The following is an 18,203-nucleotide window of genomic DNA, read 5'->3' on the forward strand; positions in this document are numbered from 1 at the left end:
GGAAACTGAGGCGCCCAGGGGTTACAGTAGTCCAGTGTGAAATGACTAGTAAGTAGGGTTGCAAACTTCTGCAGTCTGGCTTGCCCGCACACTTGAATAGTGTTTTACTTGATAGCTGCAGCAGTCACAAATGCACAGGGGAAAGGAAAGATCATGTGTATAAATTATACTGGGAGAAATCATCCGGCTTTTTGGGAAAAATAAAGTAGCAACTAAACTCTCTGTATATCAAAATAAAGTCCAAGTGGATGAAAGCACAATGTATAAATAAATAAAAGTAAAAGAGTATAAATGGATATTTATACTATGAATATCAAACTGCTTTCTGAACAGCAAGGAAAGCATCTCAGTGGATGAAACCCCCAACAGAAAATACCATTAGATTTGGCTGCATAAGCATTAAAAGTTTAGCTATATGAACAAAATCAAAAGGTTAATAGCAAGTTGGGAAAATATTGTCATCATTTATGATAGGCAAAATATTACGAATTAATATCCTTTACATGTAAAGAGCCCACATATGGTGACAAAGGCCATCAGGGATGTGTTCAATCTCAGTAAATCAGAATAAATGTTAGGAAAACCAAAGAAACACAAATTAAAACATTATGATACTTTTCATCTGTCAAATCAGAGAAATATTTTTCTGCGACAAAAGGTATTTCTTTCAAAATCAGAACACCCAATAAATATTACAGATTTTTTTTTAATGTTTTTTTTTTATTTATTTTTGAGAGAGAAAAAGAGAGAGAAAGAGTGAGCAAGGGAGGGTCAGAGAGAGAGGGAGACACAGAATCTGGAATAGGCTCCAGGCTCTGAGCTGTCAGCACAGAGCCTGACGTGGGGCTCGAACCCACGAACCGTGAAGATCATGACCTGAGCCGAAGTCGGACGCTTAACCGACTGAGCCACCCAGGCGCCCCTAAATATTACAGATTTAAGACTAGTCCCTTCTAGTAATTGCAAGCAATACCATTTCCAATTGACGTAACTAATAAGTAATTGCTTTAAGATCAAAAGAATCAATGGCATAATAATTTGGGAACTACGTATTATAACTTACATATAACTCATTTCAGTTTTCGTAGGAATCATTATTTCCATTCTGAAGATGAGGGTACAGCCTCAGAACGTTTCCAAGAGTCATTTAATGAATACTTAGTAAGTACCCACTCCGTTCCAGGGTCTAGTCTAGCACCGAGGGCTCAGCAAGGCAAACAAACGAGGTCTCTGCCTTCCAGGCCCATGTATTTCCGAGAGGTGTGGGGGTAACAGACAAGAAAACAAATAAAGGAGCCAGATCATTGCAGATACTGAAAACACAACAGGAACACAAAGCAGGGTGATGTGATGGAAGATAACGGGGGTGAACTGGGTGGGGGGGTGAAGGGGTCAGGGAAGTGACCATTTGAGAGGAAGTACGAATGATAAGGCAGCGGGTAGAAAGCGGATGCGGAGCGTTCGGGGCTGTGGTACAGTGACTGGCAAGGCGGGAAGGCACACAGTAGCTTGGCAGGATGGAGGCGTGTGAGCAGTGCCAGGGTGGCCGCCGCAAAGGGGCAGAGCCGGACAGGGGTTCACGTAGAGGTCAGCGCGGTGGGGGAGGGTCAGACGTGGGCTTTATTTCACGTGCCACCGAGGGAAGGGTGGAGCCTGGACTGAACACAGATTGTCTCGTCGTGGACAGGGGCGCTCGAGAACTTCCGGATGGGCTCTCCCAGGTGGTCTCAACGCGGACCTGTCGTCTCTGGCCTGAGGGCAACAGCTTCCCGTGTCAGACTGTAAGTCCCTTTGGCTACAAATTTAGGTTTGTTATTCTTCACTCAGTCCACTTGGTCCCTGTCTTCGTGGAGACAACTTTATTTAAAAAAATTTTTTTTAACGTTTATTTTTGAGAGAGAGAACCCAAGTGGGGGAGGAGCAGAGAGAGAGAGGGAGACACAGAATCCAAAGCAGCCTCTAGGCTCTGAATTAGCTGTCAGCACAGAGCCCGCCACGGGGCTCGAACCCACAAACTATGAGATCATGACCTGAGCCGAAGTCAGATGCTCAACTGACTGAGCCACCCAGGCGCCCCAGGAGACAACTTTCTAATGGAGGACACACACATGTCATCAGGTACTTCTTCAGTGGTAATTGTGATGACTGTCATGGACCCATAGATGGCATGGGGTGACCCTAGTCTGTGGGGCTCCAGGAGGCTTCTCCGAGGCAGTGACATTTCCATAACACCTCACAGGAAAAAGAGAAGTTAGGCGGGGATGAGCGGTCCCAGAGGACTGTGCAATTTGGGTGGAGGCCTGAGCCGGAGGAGTTGAGTGAAAGCCAGGGTGCCTGGGTCGGGGAAGACAGCCGTTTGTGGGTTGAACAGTGTCCCCCCAAAATTCACGTGCATCCAGGAACCTCAGAATGTTGCATTATTCAGAAATACGGTCATTGCAGATTTAATTAGTTAAACTAAGATGAAGTCATACCGGATTAGGGTGAGTCCTTAATCTAATTGGACTGTTGTCTGTATTTTTTTTTTTTAATGTTTATTTTTGAGAGAGAGAGAGAAAGAGAGAGTGAGCCTGCGTGAGCAGGGGAGGAGCAGACAATGTGGGGGACAGAATCCCAAGTGGGCTCTGAGCTAACAGTAGACAGCCCGATGCTGGGCTTGAACTCACAAACCGTGAGATCATGACCCGAGCCGAGGTCCAACGCTTAAGGGACTGAGCCACCCAGGCGCCCCAGGACTGTTGTCTTTATGAAAGGAGAGACACACGAGGAGAACACCGCGTGAAGACACACACATACACGGAAAACGCCATGTAACGACAGAGGCAGACACTGGAGGGATGTGTTTACAAGCCAACGGATGCCAAGGATTTCTTCTGGCAGCCGCCAGACGCTGGGAACAGATTTCCCCCTCAATTTCTGCTGTGCAAATCCCCGGTTTGCAGCACTTTGCTATGGAACCTAAGTTACTTAGCAAACTGATGGCCTCAGATAGGGCTGGAGAGCTGGGCGGGGCCCAGAGGGCCCTGCCCGGAGTTTGGATTTTACCCTTAGAGCAAGGGGGACCCGCTGCTCTTAGGGTGACCAACAAAAGAAGACCGTGCTCCCATCTGCATCGGAGGATCCCAGCCCACTGAGGCTCCGCACACGGTTCCTCTAACGCCGGGTGATTGTGAACCGCCCTCCCCTCCCCCGCGAGAGCCGCCTTCCCGGTTCTGAGCCGGGCCTGCAGGTACCGTGTCCACTTCCTGCAGATAACAAGCGGACATTCTGGGAAAAGGTTAGGCAATATGCATCAAAAGCCTTAAAACAAACAAACAAACAAACAAACAAAACCCCATACCCTTTGACAGGGCGTAACCAGGCAAATATTTGGGAATGTATGAAAGAACAAGACGTCCGGCCGCTCGGCCAGGGTGCTTCTCAAGGTCCCCCTCCGGGTGGTGCAAATACGTCTGCCTCCGGCTTAACCGATCTTAACCGACCGGGGCTTGGGGCGAGTGGCCAAACGGCAATGCTGCCCGCGAAGGGGCGGGTGCGGCGCGGCTCCGGGGCCAGCCCGGGCTCTGGGGCCCGGGGCGCCCCGGGCTCCGCTCCCCGCCCCCTCCTNCCCGGGGCGCCCCGGGCCCCCCCCCCCCCCCCCCCCCCCCCCCCCCCCCCGAGGCGGCGGGTCTCCGGGGTGGGGCCGGTCCCCGCGCTCCGCCGCGCGGCCAACCCGGGGCCTGCCCTTTGTGTTCGCACCCGGATCTGCACAAAGCACGGGCCCCGCGAAGCTCGGGAGCGCGGCCGGGCAGGCGGGGGGCGCGCGAGGAAGGGCTGGGCCCCGGCGGGGCGGCCTCGGAGGGAGGGCCCCTCCCCCCCCACCCCGGGCCCCCAGGCCCCCGGGGACGGGCCCCCGGCGGACGCGCGGCGGCCACCCGCGCCACCACCGAGAGGCGGGCGTTCCTAGAGCGGCCGCGGGCGGCCAGGTGCGCGCGGCGGCCTCCGGGCTCCAGCCGGCAGGGGGCAGCACGGCCGCGGCCGCCCCACGTGGCGGGGGCGCGGGCGGCGAGGCCGAGGGCCCGGGCCGGCCTGGGGGCGCCGGACGCCTTCCGCGGCTGGCGGGGCGGCGGCTCGGGCAGCTCGGGCCGAGGAATTTTTAAAGTTCAAGCCATTAAAGATTAAATTTACGAAACGTACCTACATGCATTTAAAACAAACCTACGGAAATAAAGTTTTTGGAAAGAAAAGCTGCCGAGTGGCTTTCCTCCAGCCCTGGCTCCGTCGGCCCGCGGCACGGCTCGCAGCGCCAGTCCCCGCTTCCCAGGCGCGCGCCGGGGCCGGGCTCCGGCCGGAAGGGAAGGAGCGGGGGGGAGGGGGGGATGGGGGGGCCGGGGCGCCCCTGGGGGCCCCGGGCTGCACCGCCGGGTCGTGGGTGCGCGTGCGTGCGGCCGAGCCGAGGGCGCGGAGCCGGGCACCCGGAAGCCGCAGAGCCCCGCGTCGCCGCCGGCCTGTGCAAACAGACGGACGACGGTGACAGCGCGCGGCCGGCGGGGGAAGGGTGGGAGGGCTCCCCGGGTGCGGGGGATCCCAGCGGCTCCATGTCGCCGCAGTGCAGCTGCTGCCCGCGGGCCCGTGGACTCAGGAGGGAGCTGGGGGACCCTCCTTCCAAGGCAGACAGCCCAGAGGATGTCTATCGTCGCCCCTAGGCACCCTGCGACGGTGGCAAGAGGTTTTGGCCGTGACCCGGGGGCTCCACCTAATATTGGGGCTGAAATATCGGAGGGAAAGATAAAATACAGTTTTTAATGATATCTTTTTTAGAGATTTTGGGTCAGTTTGAATGGAGAAAATCATTAGCACCCCAGCGAGGCAGAGGTTTGGGGTTTCACCTGTGTTTCTTCCTGCACAGTGTCACCTGCGGCCCATTCACCCAAGCATTTTAACATCTGCCGCCCGCCTCGCGTGGGTCAGCCCTGGGCGCCAGATGTAGGAGCAAACCGCCCGCCTTTGGGAAGACTGAGCACAATTGCACCCCCCCCCGCCCCCCGCCTGGAGCCGGGTGACCCTCAAAGCCGGCAGCAGCTGTGTTGTGTGGCCAGGGTCCTGCAGGCGTAGCTTGCACCTGGATCTTCCCTTGCCTTCACAGGGTACGCATTTGCTGTAAAAATAACTTTGGGGATCCTTGTAGCTTCTGACGGGGCTTTTCTGGGACATCTGTGCTGCTAATTCCCCCTGCCTTCCAGGGATTCTTGGAGAGTATCACCTCGCTAGATTTCACTGGGACTCGCCACTGTCTGATGAGAACATCTGCCCAGCATCGTCGAGGTTATAGAGAATAGAAATGTTCATAGCCCCCAAAGGAAGAAATAAACCTTGTGCCCCATCAGAGAATGAAGTAAGCATGGAATGTATCTCAGGATAAATTAAACACACAGAGTTTGGATTGAACTGGGAAAAGGTGAAGTGAGAAAGGTGGACAGAGACCCCAAAGGCAGCCCCAGGGCCAGGGGAGGGCTGATCAGGTGGGCTTAGTACCTCCCTGGCACCCTGCCCGGGTTATTTTACTTGTTTACCTTCTGAAAATGGCTTATTTAAACTGGATCCTGGGGCTAAAAACAAAAGCCCCCAAACACTGACAGATGAAGCCCAGAACATTTGGCTGATGGTTGTATATTTGATGATTTGGTATCCTTAATCTGAAAGGCATTCTAAAATATTATAGATTTGGTTTCTTCCAAATAATCTGCTTCATTTCACAGGTGTGGAGGCGGTTAAACGTCCTCATCCTGGGTGGTAAAGAAAATGATTTCTTCTGTTACATTTACTGAGGAGACTTGATACCTTCTTCTGAAAAAATAAAGGGCTCAATCAATTTTAAGATAAACTTTTATTGTTTGGAACTCAGAAATTCCTTTCACAGGAAAAATAATGCAATTTTCATTTGGTGGAAAAGGGGCTTAAATTAAATTCTAAAATTCTATTCTGTGCTTATTACATACTAATGTGAGTTCATCTTTTTGGTAAAATGAACACCCAAGCATGTTTGTATGCAGTTTATGCCCGTTCCAAGACTCTCAAGAGCTGGCACGGATTCGGGCAAGAAAAATGTGTCTATTTCTTCTCAATATGTCTGCTGTTTGAATTAAATATACTGGAGATTGGTGTAATTTGGTCCAGATATTGACTTGTTTTTTTTAGCAGTGCACTGAAATGTTTGAGGTTTAATTTTTTTCAAACTTCTTTCAAAATGTATTACAAACCTTTGGCTTGGTAAATCATCCGTTAATTCAAGATAAGCTAAGGATACCGCTGCATTGAAGTGGGAGGGGAATAATAGTAATTTTAGTTGGATATGTTATTAAATTGTTCGGGGGGTAACTATGCAAAATCAATGTACTGCTTTTACTTTCGGACAAAATTAATGTGGCTTTTAGTACACGTGCTGCCGAAGCAGGCACTTAATGTGGCTTTCAGTGATGACGATGGAGCCAGGTAGGACAACACAAACTGAGTGGCTCAGTTGGTTAAGCGTCCGACTCTTGGTTTCGGCTCAGGTCATGATCCCCTGGTTTGTGAGTTCGAGTCCCGAGTCAGGCTCTGTGCTGACAGCATGGAGCCTGCTTGGGATTCTCTCTCTTTCTCTCTCTCTCTCTCTCTGCCCTTCCCCCATGCTCTCTCTCTCTCCCAAAAAGAAATGAACATTAAAAAAACCACTTTATGTATTTTTAAAAAATTTCTTTTTGTGTCTTTATTTTGAGAGACAGAGACAGAGAGTGAGTGGGGGAGGGTCAGAAAGGAGACACAGAACCCGAAGCAGGCTCCAGGCTCTGAGCTGTCAGCATAGACAGACATTGAGCTGTCAGCCCAATGTGGGGCTCGAACCCACAGACCGTGAGGTCATGACCTGAGCTGAAGTTGGACGCTTAACCATTGAGCCACCCAGGCGCCCCTAAAAAGAAAAAAAAAACACTTTAAAAAGGATACTACATTCACAAAATTTTATCTTAGATTTTAGAATTTATAGAAAGAATTTGCCTGCAGAAAATTTGATCAGGGAGCCATGTGGCTCTTGGCCATCCCTTCAGTGGAAGAATGGCAAAAGTCATGTTTCATATTCTGTTTAACCTTCCGCTGAATTTAGGTTAAATCCAATCAATTTCAATCCTTTGAGGGCCCCACCTTAGTGTTTTTGTGTCCTGTAAATAAAGAACTGACTGAATACCGTTCTTAAAAAGGTATACTTCGACGATTCTGATTCTAAAAGGAAACAGTTTGTTATCCTGATATTCATTATTTAAGTAACAGATAGAAGTTTTCCCTGGTATATTTCATCATTAAAATTCACCTTTCCATTTCTCCAGTTAATAGATGGTAGTTACGCTCCTATCTTCCACTCGAGGTAATTGGGAACCGGGGTATTATGTACAAAGAGAAGCGGCGAGTTTCATTCATGCAGTAGCCCTGGCAGGGATGGTGAGAAGGAGCAGTGACGACCACAGGCAGTGTCGCCTGGAAGAGGAGAGTGGGATTTTATTAGGGAGCAGGTGCATTTCTTTGTCATCATCTCCCTCGCTCAGCAACTCTGTTAAACAAATGGCTTGTTAGCTCCCGACTTCAGAAACAAACAGAAGGGGAGCCCCTGACCTTAACACACGGTTGTTTTCCCAAATGCCTTAAGCAAGAGAGAGGCTCCGTTTTAAACGGTGGGGGGCGGGTGGGGGCGGGTGGATTCGTAGCTGGGCAGCTCAGCCACTGAGGCACCCACAGGTGAGCTGGGCCTCCCAGGGTGGCTGGGTCCCTGGGCTGCAGGCCTGGCCAGGCCTGGCTGAGCCGGGCTGGCGGGCCAGTGAGTCCACTGCTTCCAGCCAGATGCAGAACTTAGGCACAGTGTCCCCGGGACAGTCAGGGCTGCGAATCCGAGAGAAACAGTACTCCTTGCCTTTTTTATTAAGGCTCCGCGCTGAAGAAATTGGGAGGCAGTATATAGCAGCAGTTAACAGCACACACACTCTGGGTCCCACACACTCAGGTGTCTATTCTGGCCACGTGACCTTGGACTAATTGCTTGACATCTCTTAACTTTATCTGGAAAAGGCGGGCATGAATACCAATTTCACAGGTGATCACGAGAGAAAAATGAAGTGAAAGCATTTAGCGCAGTGCCTGGCACATAGTAAGACCCGCTGAACCATGGCGATGATGGTTCTCGTCCCTCAAACTCAAGGCTGGGCTGTGCGCTGACCGGAAGTCATCCAGCACGCCCACTGTCAGCAGCACTAGATTTAGTTTTTCCTTGTCTCGTTCTTTCTTTCCCCTTCCTTCCTTCCTTTCTTCTTCCTCTCTCTCCCCTTCTTTCTTTTTTTTTAAAAAGGGGTTTAGCCTGGAGTTACGGCTTGTAGAAAATAGAAATAGAAGGATTAGATTCTATTATATTTTAATACAAATACTCATTTTAAGGAACCCAACTAGAAGTGATACATGAAGAATTGTTTTTTTTTTCTTTTTTTCAATTTAAATCTAGAGGTTCCCGCTACGCCTGGGAGGCAGTGAGAGGCTTCAGTAGCCAAACAGCTTTCCAGAGCTGGAGGAGAGGCCTTGGCCTGACTCACCGTTGCCCTGGCAACAGGAGGGCCTGGAGGCCTCCGGCCCTGATCCCTTAATCTGAGGAGCCTCCACCACTGTGCCTCGGGAAAGGTCTCCCACAGACACCTGGCTGGTTAAAGCATCGAGAGGAGACGGAGGAGGGGCTCTTTCCAGGAGCACAGCTGCCTACGTGTCTCCGTGATGGCCTCCGCTTTCCCGACCCTCAAAGGCTCGGTCTAGAGGCCCAGGCTGCAAGATCGGAAGTGCTGTCAAGGGAGATGCCTTCCTATCCTTCTGTGTCTCTCCTTGGGGCCCCACACAACTGCTTTGCACACAGGTGGTGCTTAATAAGTACCTGGGGCTGTAGGACGAGGAGCATCCCCAAGGGACCAGACTCAGGCCCCCCCAGCCCCCCAACCTGAGTGAAGACCCTGCGGCGCAGGCACTAATTTCTCCAGCTGCAATGCCCTCGACTCCACATGGAGGCCTTTTTTGCCTCTACAATCTCTTCCCTTCTCTGACGACGTTGCTGATTTTGGCAAACATACGGCCCAGGACATGTTCTGCGCATCATACTCTGTTTCCTCAAATTTTGTCTTGAACCTGAGGATAAAATGGACTAATTGGAAAGAGGTGCTGGCTTTCCTTTTCCAATAACCATTCAGATCCCAGGGAAAGAACTCTGTGGTCAAGCACATGGGTATAGGAGTCAGAAAGACTGGAGTTCAAATTCTGACTGTGCCATTAGGTTGCTGTGTGACTTTGGGCCTAGTCAGCCTCTCTGAGCCTAACCTCTTCATCTGTAAAATGAGTAGAACGTAAAGTCTTCATAGTAAGCAGCATTCAATTAATGGCAATTACTCTTTCTGGTACACAACTCCATGGCAACTGGTTTGAGTCTGGCCTTCTAATTAAATTAAGGACGACGGAGGAGAGCACTGTGGACGGCTACCAGCTACCCAGAAAGGCTGGGGTACCGCCCACTGCAAACTCTGGCTTGGGGCTGACAGGTGCGTTTCAGCCCCTGTCCACTGTGCTACCGAGACCAAGATGGAGTTGTTGGCGTGCTTTTCAAGTTCTTCACGCTGAAATACTTTCCCGCTTCTGCCTGTGGGGGACAATCTCCTTCCCAGAGATTCATTCTTTTAGGATACAACACCAGCGCGCTACCTACCTGAACTTGTTTTTCCTAAATTAAGCCGTCTTTAATTATGAGCTAATAATGAATCCACAAACTTTTACTGAGACCTTAGCGTGTGCCAACCTCTTTGCTACCTATTTATTCTTTACCTTATTTAAGCCTCCAAACAATGGAGCCCTTATTGTCCCTATTGAACAGGTGAGGAAGTTGATGTTCCGCTAATTAACTGGTTCAGGGCCATAGAGCTGTCAAGTTGAGATCCACATCTGTTCCACTCCAGAGTCTGTCTGCACTTTGGTGACCGTCCTTGGGAGCAGTTGGCCTCTGACGCCATGGGGATCACGGTGGATGGAAAGTGAGAATCACCATGGTGTGAGCGAAGGGACACCGCAGAGCACAGGGCCTCCCCCACCCCCACCCCAGCAGAAGAGGTCTGGAGAAGAGGTTAGAGCCAAGGAAGGGAAGATGGAGACACAGAGAACCCCCGAAAGCCCAGCCCAGCCCCACACAAGTACCAGTCCCGGACTATATTTAATCCTTTATAACCAGATTTCCTAGGGAAAGAAAGGCTCACCATTCGCACATGGCCCACAGTGCCCCGAGGATGCCCTGGTAACCGTGTATGACAAAGGAAGTCACCCCGAGCCCCCCCAGACCGCCGTGGCCTCCTCCTCAAGTATGAGCATCTCCGGCCCTCTTTGGTCCTCCAGTGCCAGGACTGGTAAAGATGCTGGGCACCAGTGGCCCTTCATCAAGTGTCTCAAGGCCTCTGCTAACATCCCGTTTCCTCTGGCCTCCCTTCAGCCCCCAGCCACCAGACCCGTCATCCGCGGCCTGCCCACTGCACATGGCTGGTTCCCCCAGATGTCTGACCGCTGCACATTTCCTTCCCGGCCCACCTCGGTCTCCTGCTGTCTGTCTGCATCATGCCTCTCCTCCTCGGCAACGGCTTCCCGTACGAGAGCAAATCAAACTCCATGGTCGTGAAGTCTTAGATCCAAGACCCTCTCTGCACGAAGAGTCTGCTTCAAGCCAACGTTTTTGACCTTGGGTGTCTACACAAGCCCCTTTCTCCAGTTCAGTGGGTTTAGTCAGTCACTGCTTCTTAACATTGGAGCCCGTTTTCCATATGTCCCCCTTTAAGAATCTCGCCACCGAGAAGGCCTGGCCCATTTTTCTCATCCAGGGAATCCTCCACAGTCCAGGATGGGATCTGACACCCCCCCCACCGCCCTCCCCCCGCCCCCGGAGAAGAGAAGCTCTTCTTCCGACTTCTCCAGGCTCTTCCTCCTGCCGTCTGCACAGGGGCCTCACCGCCTGCTCCTGGATCTGACTCTGCTCTTCCACCAGGACCAAGGCTGGCCTCACAAGCCCTTCGCACCAGCCCTGGCCTCCGCCCGGCCTCCGGCTGCTTGCTCTAATGTCCTACCAGCCTTTGGAAACTTTCCAGACAAGTCAGATCCTGTCAAATGTGAGACCTTGAGCATCGCTTCCCCTCTGCGCCTCAGTTTATGCATCCTTATAAAGGAGGGGGTTGACGACCTCTTGCTCTCTGGGGAGTCAATAATATGGCACCTTTTCCCTCACATTTCCTTTTCCGATCGCCCACGTACAATGACCGCTCCTCTCCACCCTCAGGCTCATGGCTTAACCTGCCTCCCGTCAGCACTTCTTGTCTCTCCCGCTGTTCTCCCCGGTCTCCCAGGCAGAAGGCTGGCCTCCCAGTTTACCAGGCTGAGGCCGGGCCCTCTGCTACCCCCCATGAATTGCCCCTTCAAATTGCCCGGAGTCTCTCTGGGTCGCTGCCAAGCCCAGGAGCAGGGTGAGAGTAAACCGCTGGGTGGGCAAAGAAATGCGCCTGCAGTTTCTCTCCTGTGCCTCACGGGGGTGGGGGGTGGGGAGGGGGGGCGTTCGGAGATGAACGAACACCTACAACCAGGGTGCGTTCGTATATTTCACAAACCCCAAAGGTAGCTTTGGTGCAGCATACAAATAAAAAAGGTCTGACCGGAGCCTTTTGTGGTTTCCGCAACCACGGACCCCAGGGGCCTCTGCACCCCTTCCCTACCCCTCCCTGCGCCCCCTGGCCAGGCGCCACCCGCCACCAGCTGCATTTCAAGCTGGGCGTGAGGTCGGCCTGGTCCTGAGGGAAGCGCCCAGCTCTTGCTGTAGAACTGTCTCTCCAGCCCAGTGCAAACCTGTCACCCTCCCTGACCATTCTGGTCCACTGGACCCTACGCTCCCTGAGCCCCCACTGTCCCCACACCGCGGCGCGCGCCCCGCCATCCGCAACATCACTACAAGCTCGCTTCCTTTTCGATGGTCTAATGGGAGGGCTCTGCGCCCCCTCCGCCCCCCAACACAGGGACCGGGCACAGAAGGGGGGACTCCACAGGACCTGTCACCTGACACTAGGCACACGCCCTCGGCCACCTTCTCAACCCTCCCCTTCAAAACCAAACAAAAACGGCAAACAGGAAACGCTCGTCTTTTAAAAATTACTCTATTATTATCAAATAGAACCACAGTATCCAAAAGGTAATTATAAAGTTCTAGTCCCCAACTAAGTGGCCCTACACCGCCCCTCCGAGTGGCCGGCGGCCAAATCACTCCCCCCGTGCTGATTGGTTTCATCCATTTTATTGTCAAGGAAATTAACAGCCCGAAGGGGTTCCCCAGGTCCGCGCACTCCCCCCCCACCCCGGGGCCCCCGGTAAACACGGCAGCAAGCGACCTGGTCTCACTACCCCCGTGTCCTTGGGAGGAGGGACGAAGGGAGGAGTTGGGGGGGGGAGGCTCACGGCAAAGGGGCTGGAAGCGCCCCGCCCCCGCCCGCCCGGTGCGGCGGCGGCGGCGGCGGCCAGGCAGGTGTCCGGGGCGGGCCGGGCCGCGCAGCTGGCGGCGCACATGGCCGGGGCGGCGCGGCGGCGCGCGCGCTCACTCGCCCGTGTGGGTCCGCAGGTGGTACTTGAGCGACTGCTTGTAGCGGAAGCACTTGGCGCAGTGCGTGCAGGGGTAGGGCCGCTCGCCCGTGTGCGCGCGCTGGTGCTCCAGCAGGTGGTGCTTCTGCGTGAAGCGCTTGCCGCACTCGGCGCAGTGGTAGGGCCGCTCGCCCGTGTGGATGCGCCGGTGCTCGAGCAGGTGGTGCTTGCGGATGAAGCTCTTGCCGCACTCGGGGCAGGCGTGCGGGCGCTCGCGCGAGTGCACGCGGCAGTGGTTGGTGAGCTTGGACTTCTCGCTGAAGCTCTTCTCGCACTCGGGGCACTTGAAGGGCCGCTCGCCCGTGTGAGTCCGCTGGTGGCGCAGCAGGTGCGACGGGCGGCTGAAGCTCTTGCCGCACAGGCTGCAGATGAAGGAGACCTCGTGCTTGCCCGCGTGCACGCGCTGGTGGATCACCAGGCTGATGTGCAGGCGGAAGCTCTTCTTGCACTCGGGGCACGTGTAGGGCCGCTCGCCCGTGTGCGTGATCTGGTGCTTGGTCAGGCTCGACTTGTGGCTGAAGCTGCTGTCGCACTCCGGGCACTTGTAGGGCTTGGGGCCGCCGCCGCCGCTGCCCGAGCTGGGCGACTTGGGGCGCGGCTTGAGCGTGTGCTTGGGGGCGAAGCCGGGCCCGCGCTCGGGGGACGCGTAGCCGCCGCGGACGCGGTGGATGCGCTGGTGCAGCGTGAGCTGCTGCTTGTGGCGGAAGCTGATCTCGCACTCGGCGCACTCGTACGGCCCCTCCTTGATGTGGTTGCGCTGGTGGATGATAAGGTTGATCTTCAGCCGGAAGCTCTTGCCGCACTCCATGCAGGTGAAGGGCCGCTCGCCGCGCCGGTTCCGCTGCTGCTGGCTCGCCGAGCCGCGGCTGTCGCCCGGGTGCCGCTCCCCGTGCGTCGGCGGCGCCAGCCGCTTCACGGTGGGCTTGGCCAGCTGCAGCGGCGGGGGGCTCTCCTCGCCCTCGGGCGACAGCTCCCCGGGCAGCGGCGTCTGGTACAGGCCCGCCTCGTAGCGCCCGGACAGCTGCCCGAGGGCCTGCAGGTGCTGCGGCAGCTCGTCCTCCTCCTCCTCCTCCTCCTCCTCCTCCTGCTCCTCGGTTTTGATCACGATCCCCTCTGCTCCAGGGACAGGGAGAGAGAGACGGAGAGAGGTCAGCTGTTGCCCGGGGCGTCTGCCCGGGCGGGGAGCGGGCGGGCGAGGCGCACTCGCCCCCACGCGCTCCCTGTGTCTCAGCGGGCCCAGGGCCTTCTTTTGGGAAAACGCTCCTTTCCACTCCCTGCCGCCCACGCCGTGCCCGCCTCCAGGGGACTGGGGGTCTGACCCGGGCGGGCCTCAGGTTTGGGTCAGGAAGGAGCCGGGACCCCCAAGTGGCCCGTGGGAGCCCTCTCTGGGCATTCTATGCAGAGAGCAGGGAAGGGGCCGCCGGTGGCCATCAGCTAACAGCGGGCAGCAGCCAGCAGGAAAGAAGGAACCGGGTGCGCAGAGCCCCCTGGGTGGCACTCAGGTCCAGGGTGCCTGAAGCTGGCAGGCCCTGGACCTATCAATTCAGGGGGCCAGCAAGCACGCCTTCCCTTTTCACTTAGGCTACTTGAGGGGTGGGTTTCTACCACCTGTGTGGAGGGTCTGGACTCCTTGGGTCTCACCATTTTCCGGCGCTAAGGCCTCACTGGTCTCCTTCTTTCCTGAGCGCACCTGTGGGCTTCTCCTCGGGTGCCTCTACTCGCCGTCCTCCAGCAGCTCCCCCCTCCTCTCCATGTCCCCAAATCACCCGGGGCACCCCCCCACCTCCAATCCTGTCTTTGCCCTAAAGCCTTCCTTGACCTGTCCAAGTGGCTGCCCTCCAGCCACCCGCCCGCCCCCCCCCCCCGGAGCCAACAGCACAAGCCAGTGCAGCCCCCAGGACTGAGGAGCGCATGTGGGCACCACACCCGCATCGCCGTGCTGTGTGGGCTGTTCAGGAACACCCGGACTGAAGGACGGCCTCCTCCCCGCCCTCCACCCTCTAGGCTGGCCCTTCAGGGCCCACGTTATTAGCTATTCTGCACCGCGTTCTATAGTGTCCCCGAGACCCTAAGTCCTAGAGGAAAGGAGTGGCCTCTGACTCCTGTTTGCATTTTCTCAAATGCCTTGCACTTACTTGGCCACCCCCTTAACACTGATAATTGGACACAGCGACTGTGTGACAGGAGAGAGGCACTCACCTTCCTAGGCCCACCTGTGAGGTGGAAGGTGCAATGATAGTCAGCATTTGCAGAATTCTTAAAAGCAGACAAACGAGAACTCTTTCAAGTTCTCGCCTGAGAACTTGGTCTTTTTATTCACTGTCTCTTAGAGGGTAAGTCAAGCAACACAGACGTGGGGCATCCACCCCAGAGAGGCCGAGTGACAGTTGTGAATAAAGTAAGGGAAGCTAGACCTTTTCAGGCTTGCAATTTAGGGGCCACCTAGTTTGTCTCCTCAGCTGACAGGGAAACGAGCTGGCAGCGTGCATGAGCTGGCCACGGTCTTACAAATTCGTTAGTGACCGCTGGGCCACCGCACTTTCTACTTTTCTGAACCCAGGACACGGCGGGACATAGGTGTGCCAGTCCCTGCTCAGGCTGGATGACAGATTCTCAGCAGCAAGTGACCCAGCACATCTGCGGAACAGGATGCATAAAAGATCAGGAAGGAGGAGGCAGCTTTAGAGGTCGGTAATTAGTTGCCCTGGTGCTTATCCTGAAAATGAGCGTTGTTTCTGAAAGGCCCAGGGGAAGTATGGGACTTGGGACATTTAAACCCTCCTTGAGGGGCGCCTGGGTGGCTCAGTCAGTTAAGCATCTGACTTTGGCTCAGGTCAAGAACTCACAGTTTGTGGGTTCGAGTCCCACCTCGGGCTCTATGCTGACAGCTCAGAGCCTGGAGCCTGCTTCAGATTCTGGGTCTCCCTCTCTCTCTGCCCCTCCTCTGCTTGCTCTCTCTGTCTCTTTCCCTCTATCAAAAATGAATAAACATTAAAAAAAAAAAAACCCAAACTCTCCTTGAGCATCAAAGTTTTCGTTTTTTTCAATGAAGTAAGAATGAAACAGCTAGCCCTAAAATCCAAGACTCCAAATCCCACCCAGAGCCGTTCAGTAATTTCCTAAGGTTCCCACCAGAATCAACGGGTGTGCCCAGCGGGGAGTCTGGCCTTCCTAATGCGAGGCTTCGCTGTGGCACAGCCTCAGAGTCGGCACTGCGTCTTTCACTGGTTTTCACAGACAGCATATGGTATATTAGAAGGATTTCTGGAATATCATGCAGTTCTTTGAAAACAAGGAGTTAGAGCCACATCTTTTGACCGAGAAAGATGTCCGTGCTATTTTATGAAGTACAAAAAAGGCAAACTGCAATGGAATCCTCTACAAAGCGAAAAAATTTTTAAAAATCATCGTAATACTTTTAAAAACCCAGTAAGTAAAAAAATGGATGTGGATCCAGTTCTCAGTACCAACGGTATATACACAGATATGATAGTTAAGGACTCTTTTGCACAGAAACAAAACTTCTGAACAAAAATCAGAGCCCAAGTGTGTTCCTTAAAAATGTGGGAGAACTCACTGAATTCCTACCTCCCACGTTAGTTTCAGGATACAGAAAAAAAAGAGCAAAAGCTCCCCAGTTCAGCTGATAAGTTAGGTGAGGGTGACCGAAGCAAGCTTCAGGCCGATTTGCTTTGCGAATGGAGCTGAGGACTCCTGAATAAAACAGCAGCTAACCAAGCCTGACAGTGCGTTTCAGAAATACACCCTGAAGACCAGACAGGGATCTCGGGACGCGTGGGCCGCTCGGTATCGATCAGCTACAGAAGATGTCTTGAGCTCAGGCTGCCCAGAGCCCATTTCCTCACCGTTCTTGAACTCACAAGGAGCAAGAGTGTGCTTCAGGGTGACCCAGAGGTTTCACGATTAAACCCAAGCGATGGCTCGATTCTACCAGGAAGGGACCATACAGTCCATCATTTTAAAAAACCTGCTCTGCCCGCGTCGCGCTCTGTGCTGACCGCCCGCTCAGAGCCTGGAGCCTATTTCGGAGTCTGTGTCTCCCTCTCTCTCTGACCCTCCCCTGCTCACGCTGTCTCTCTCTCTCTCCTAGAAATAAATAAAAATTTAAAAAATAAAAAAAAAATAAAAAAAAATAAAAAACCTGCTCTGTTGGGGCCCAGATCTCCGGGTCACCGAGGCTTCTAGTGTGACGTGAGAACTATCAAGGACACACTGGGAGAGGGAAATTCTAGCTTGGCCCCAATGTCGTGACCTTGGGCAATTTATCTGACCTTCTCTGCCTGTAGAAGGAGGGGGGCTGGAGGGAGATGAACTCTAGGTCCCGTTGGGTCCTCATCTGACCTAGTCTTTGGCTGTTAATACCTTCTGCCCAGGCCAGAGACTGATTCTTTTTTTTTTTTTTTAATTTTTTAAAAATGTCTTATTTATTTCTAGGAGAGAGAGAGAGAGACAGCGTGAGCAGGGGAGGGTCAGAGAGAGAGGGAGTCGCAGACTGAAACAGGCTCCAGGCTCTGAGCCGGCAGTCAGCACAGAGCCCGACGCGGGGCTCGAACCCACGAACCGCGAGATCGTGACCTAAGCGAAAGTCGGACGCTTAACCGACTAAGCCACCCAGGCGCCCCCCAGAGACCGATTCTTACACATCCTGTCGCCCATCACCGTTACACGACCTCTCTGAACGACACTGCAACTTTCCCACGGGGCAGGGGCCTGCCTGCGGGCCTCACGGGGGCAGCTGCCCGCGCCTGGACCCCCTCCCACTGACCTGCGCAGTGTCTCTGCTGCACCAGCATCTGCTTGAGCTCGCTGAACTCGCTGGAGCCTTCGGTGGACTCTTCCAGCGTGTTGTCCTGCTCCTGCATGTCCAGGTCTGGCTGCTCTGCACACGGGTCACCCAGCTCCGAGTCCTGAAAGCCGTGCTCCTCCACCTGGCCCATCAGGGGCTCCGGCGTCTCCAGGCTTTCTGAGCCCTCATCGTTGGTCTGCACCTCGATCTTAATCACGATCCCGTCGTGTGCTGAGGGGGCGGGGAGGGGTGGGGGTGGGAGACAAAAGAACGGTCATTGCACCTCCAAGGTTTCCGCAGCCTAGATTTTCACATTTCAAAACCTCTGCTTTCGAGGCCATGAGGGAACACGATGCGGCGTTGAGTGAGTAGACAGAATTTTCTGGACATTCTGTAGCCTTAAACACCAGTACCAACTGGAGTAAAGGTAAAATAGATGCAGAGTTTGTGTTCCACGACCCCTACAGTGTTTAAAATAGTATTGCCAGGGTTTATTTTTAATTTTTCATTTTATTTTTAAATTTTTTATGTCTTTATTTTTTTTATTTTTATGTTTTTTTATTTATTTCTGAGAGCGAGCGAGACACAGTGTGAGCAGGGGAGGGTCAGAGAGAGAGGGAGACACAGAATCCGAAACAGGCTCCAGGCTCTGAGCTGGCTGTCAGCACAGACCCCGACACGGGGCTCGAACCCACGAACCATGAAATCATGA

The 18,203-nt window shown here is 53.9% G+C and overlaps 1 protein-coding gene and 1 long non-coding RNA gene across 3 annotated transcripts in view; one reads left to right on the plus strand and one right to left on the minus strand.

Annotated features, from left to right (window-relative positions):
- Nucleotides 1–3,045: 3,045 nt before the first annotated feature.
- LOC120246399 lies at nt 3,046–11,291 on the plus strand. Its single transcript, XR_005532044.1, has 2 exons — nt 3,046–3,229; nt 8,501–11,291. It is a non-coding gene; the product is annotated as an uncharacterized LOC120246399 (long non-coding RNA).
- Nucleotides 11,292–12,189: 898 nt separating this feature from the next.
- ZNF777 (zinc finger protein 777) overlaps nt 12,190–18,203 on the minus strand; it is a 29,244-nt gene continuing 23,230 nt past the window's right edge. For both annotated transcript variants that reach the window (XM_039253907.1, XM_039253908.1), the window contains exons 5-6: nt 17,471–17,722; nt 12,190–13,797 (exon numbers count right to left, since the gene is read on the minus strand). In XM_039253907.1, coding sequence (XP_039109838.1) covers nt 12,641–13,797; nt 17,471–17,722 — 1,409 coding nt within the window. In that variant the 3' untranslated portion in view covers nt 12,190–12,640. The remainder of the gene's footprint in view (nt 13,798–17,470; nt 17,723–18,203) is intronic.

The sequence above is a fragment of the Hyaena hyaena genome, unplaced genomic scaffold (genome assembly GCF_003009895.1).
Source record: "Hyaena hyaena isolate Hyena2069 unplaced genomic scaffold, ASM300989v1 scaffold_471, whole genome shotgun sequence".
NCBI lineage: Eukaryota > Metazoa > Chordata > Mammalia > Carnivora > Hyaenidae > Hyaena > Hyaena hyaena.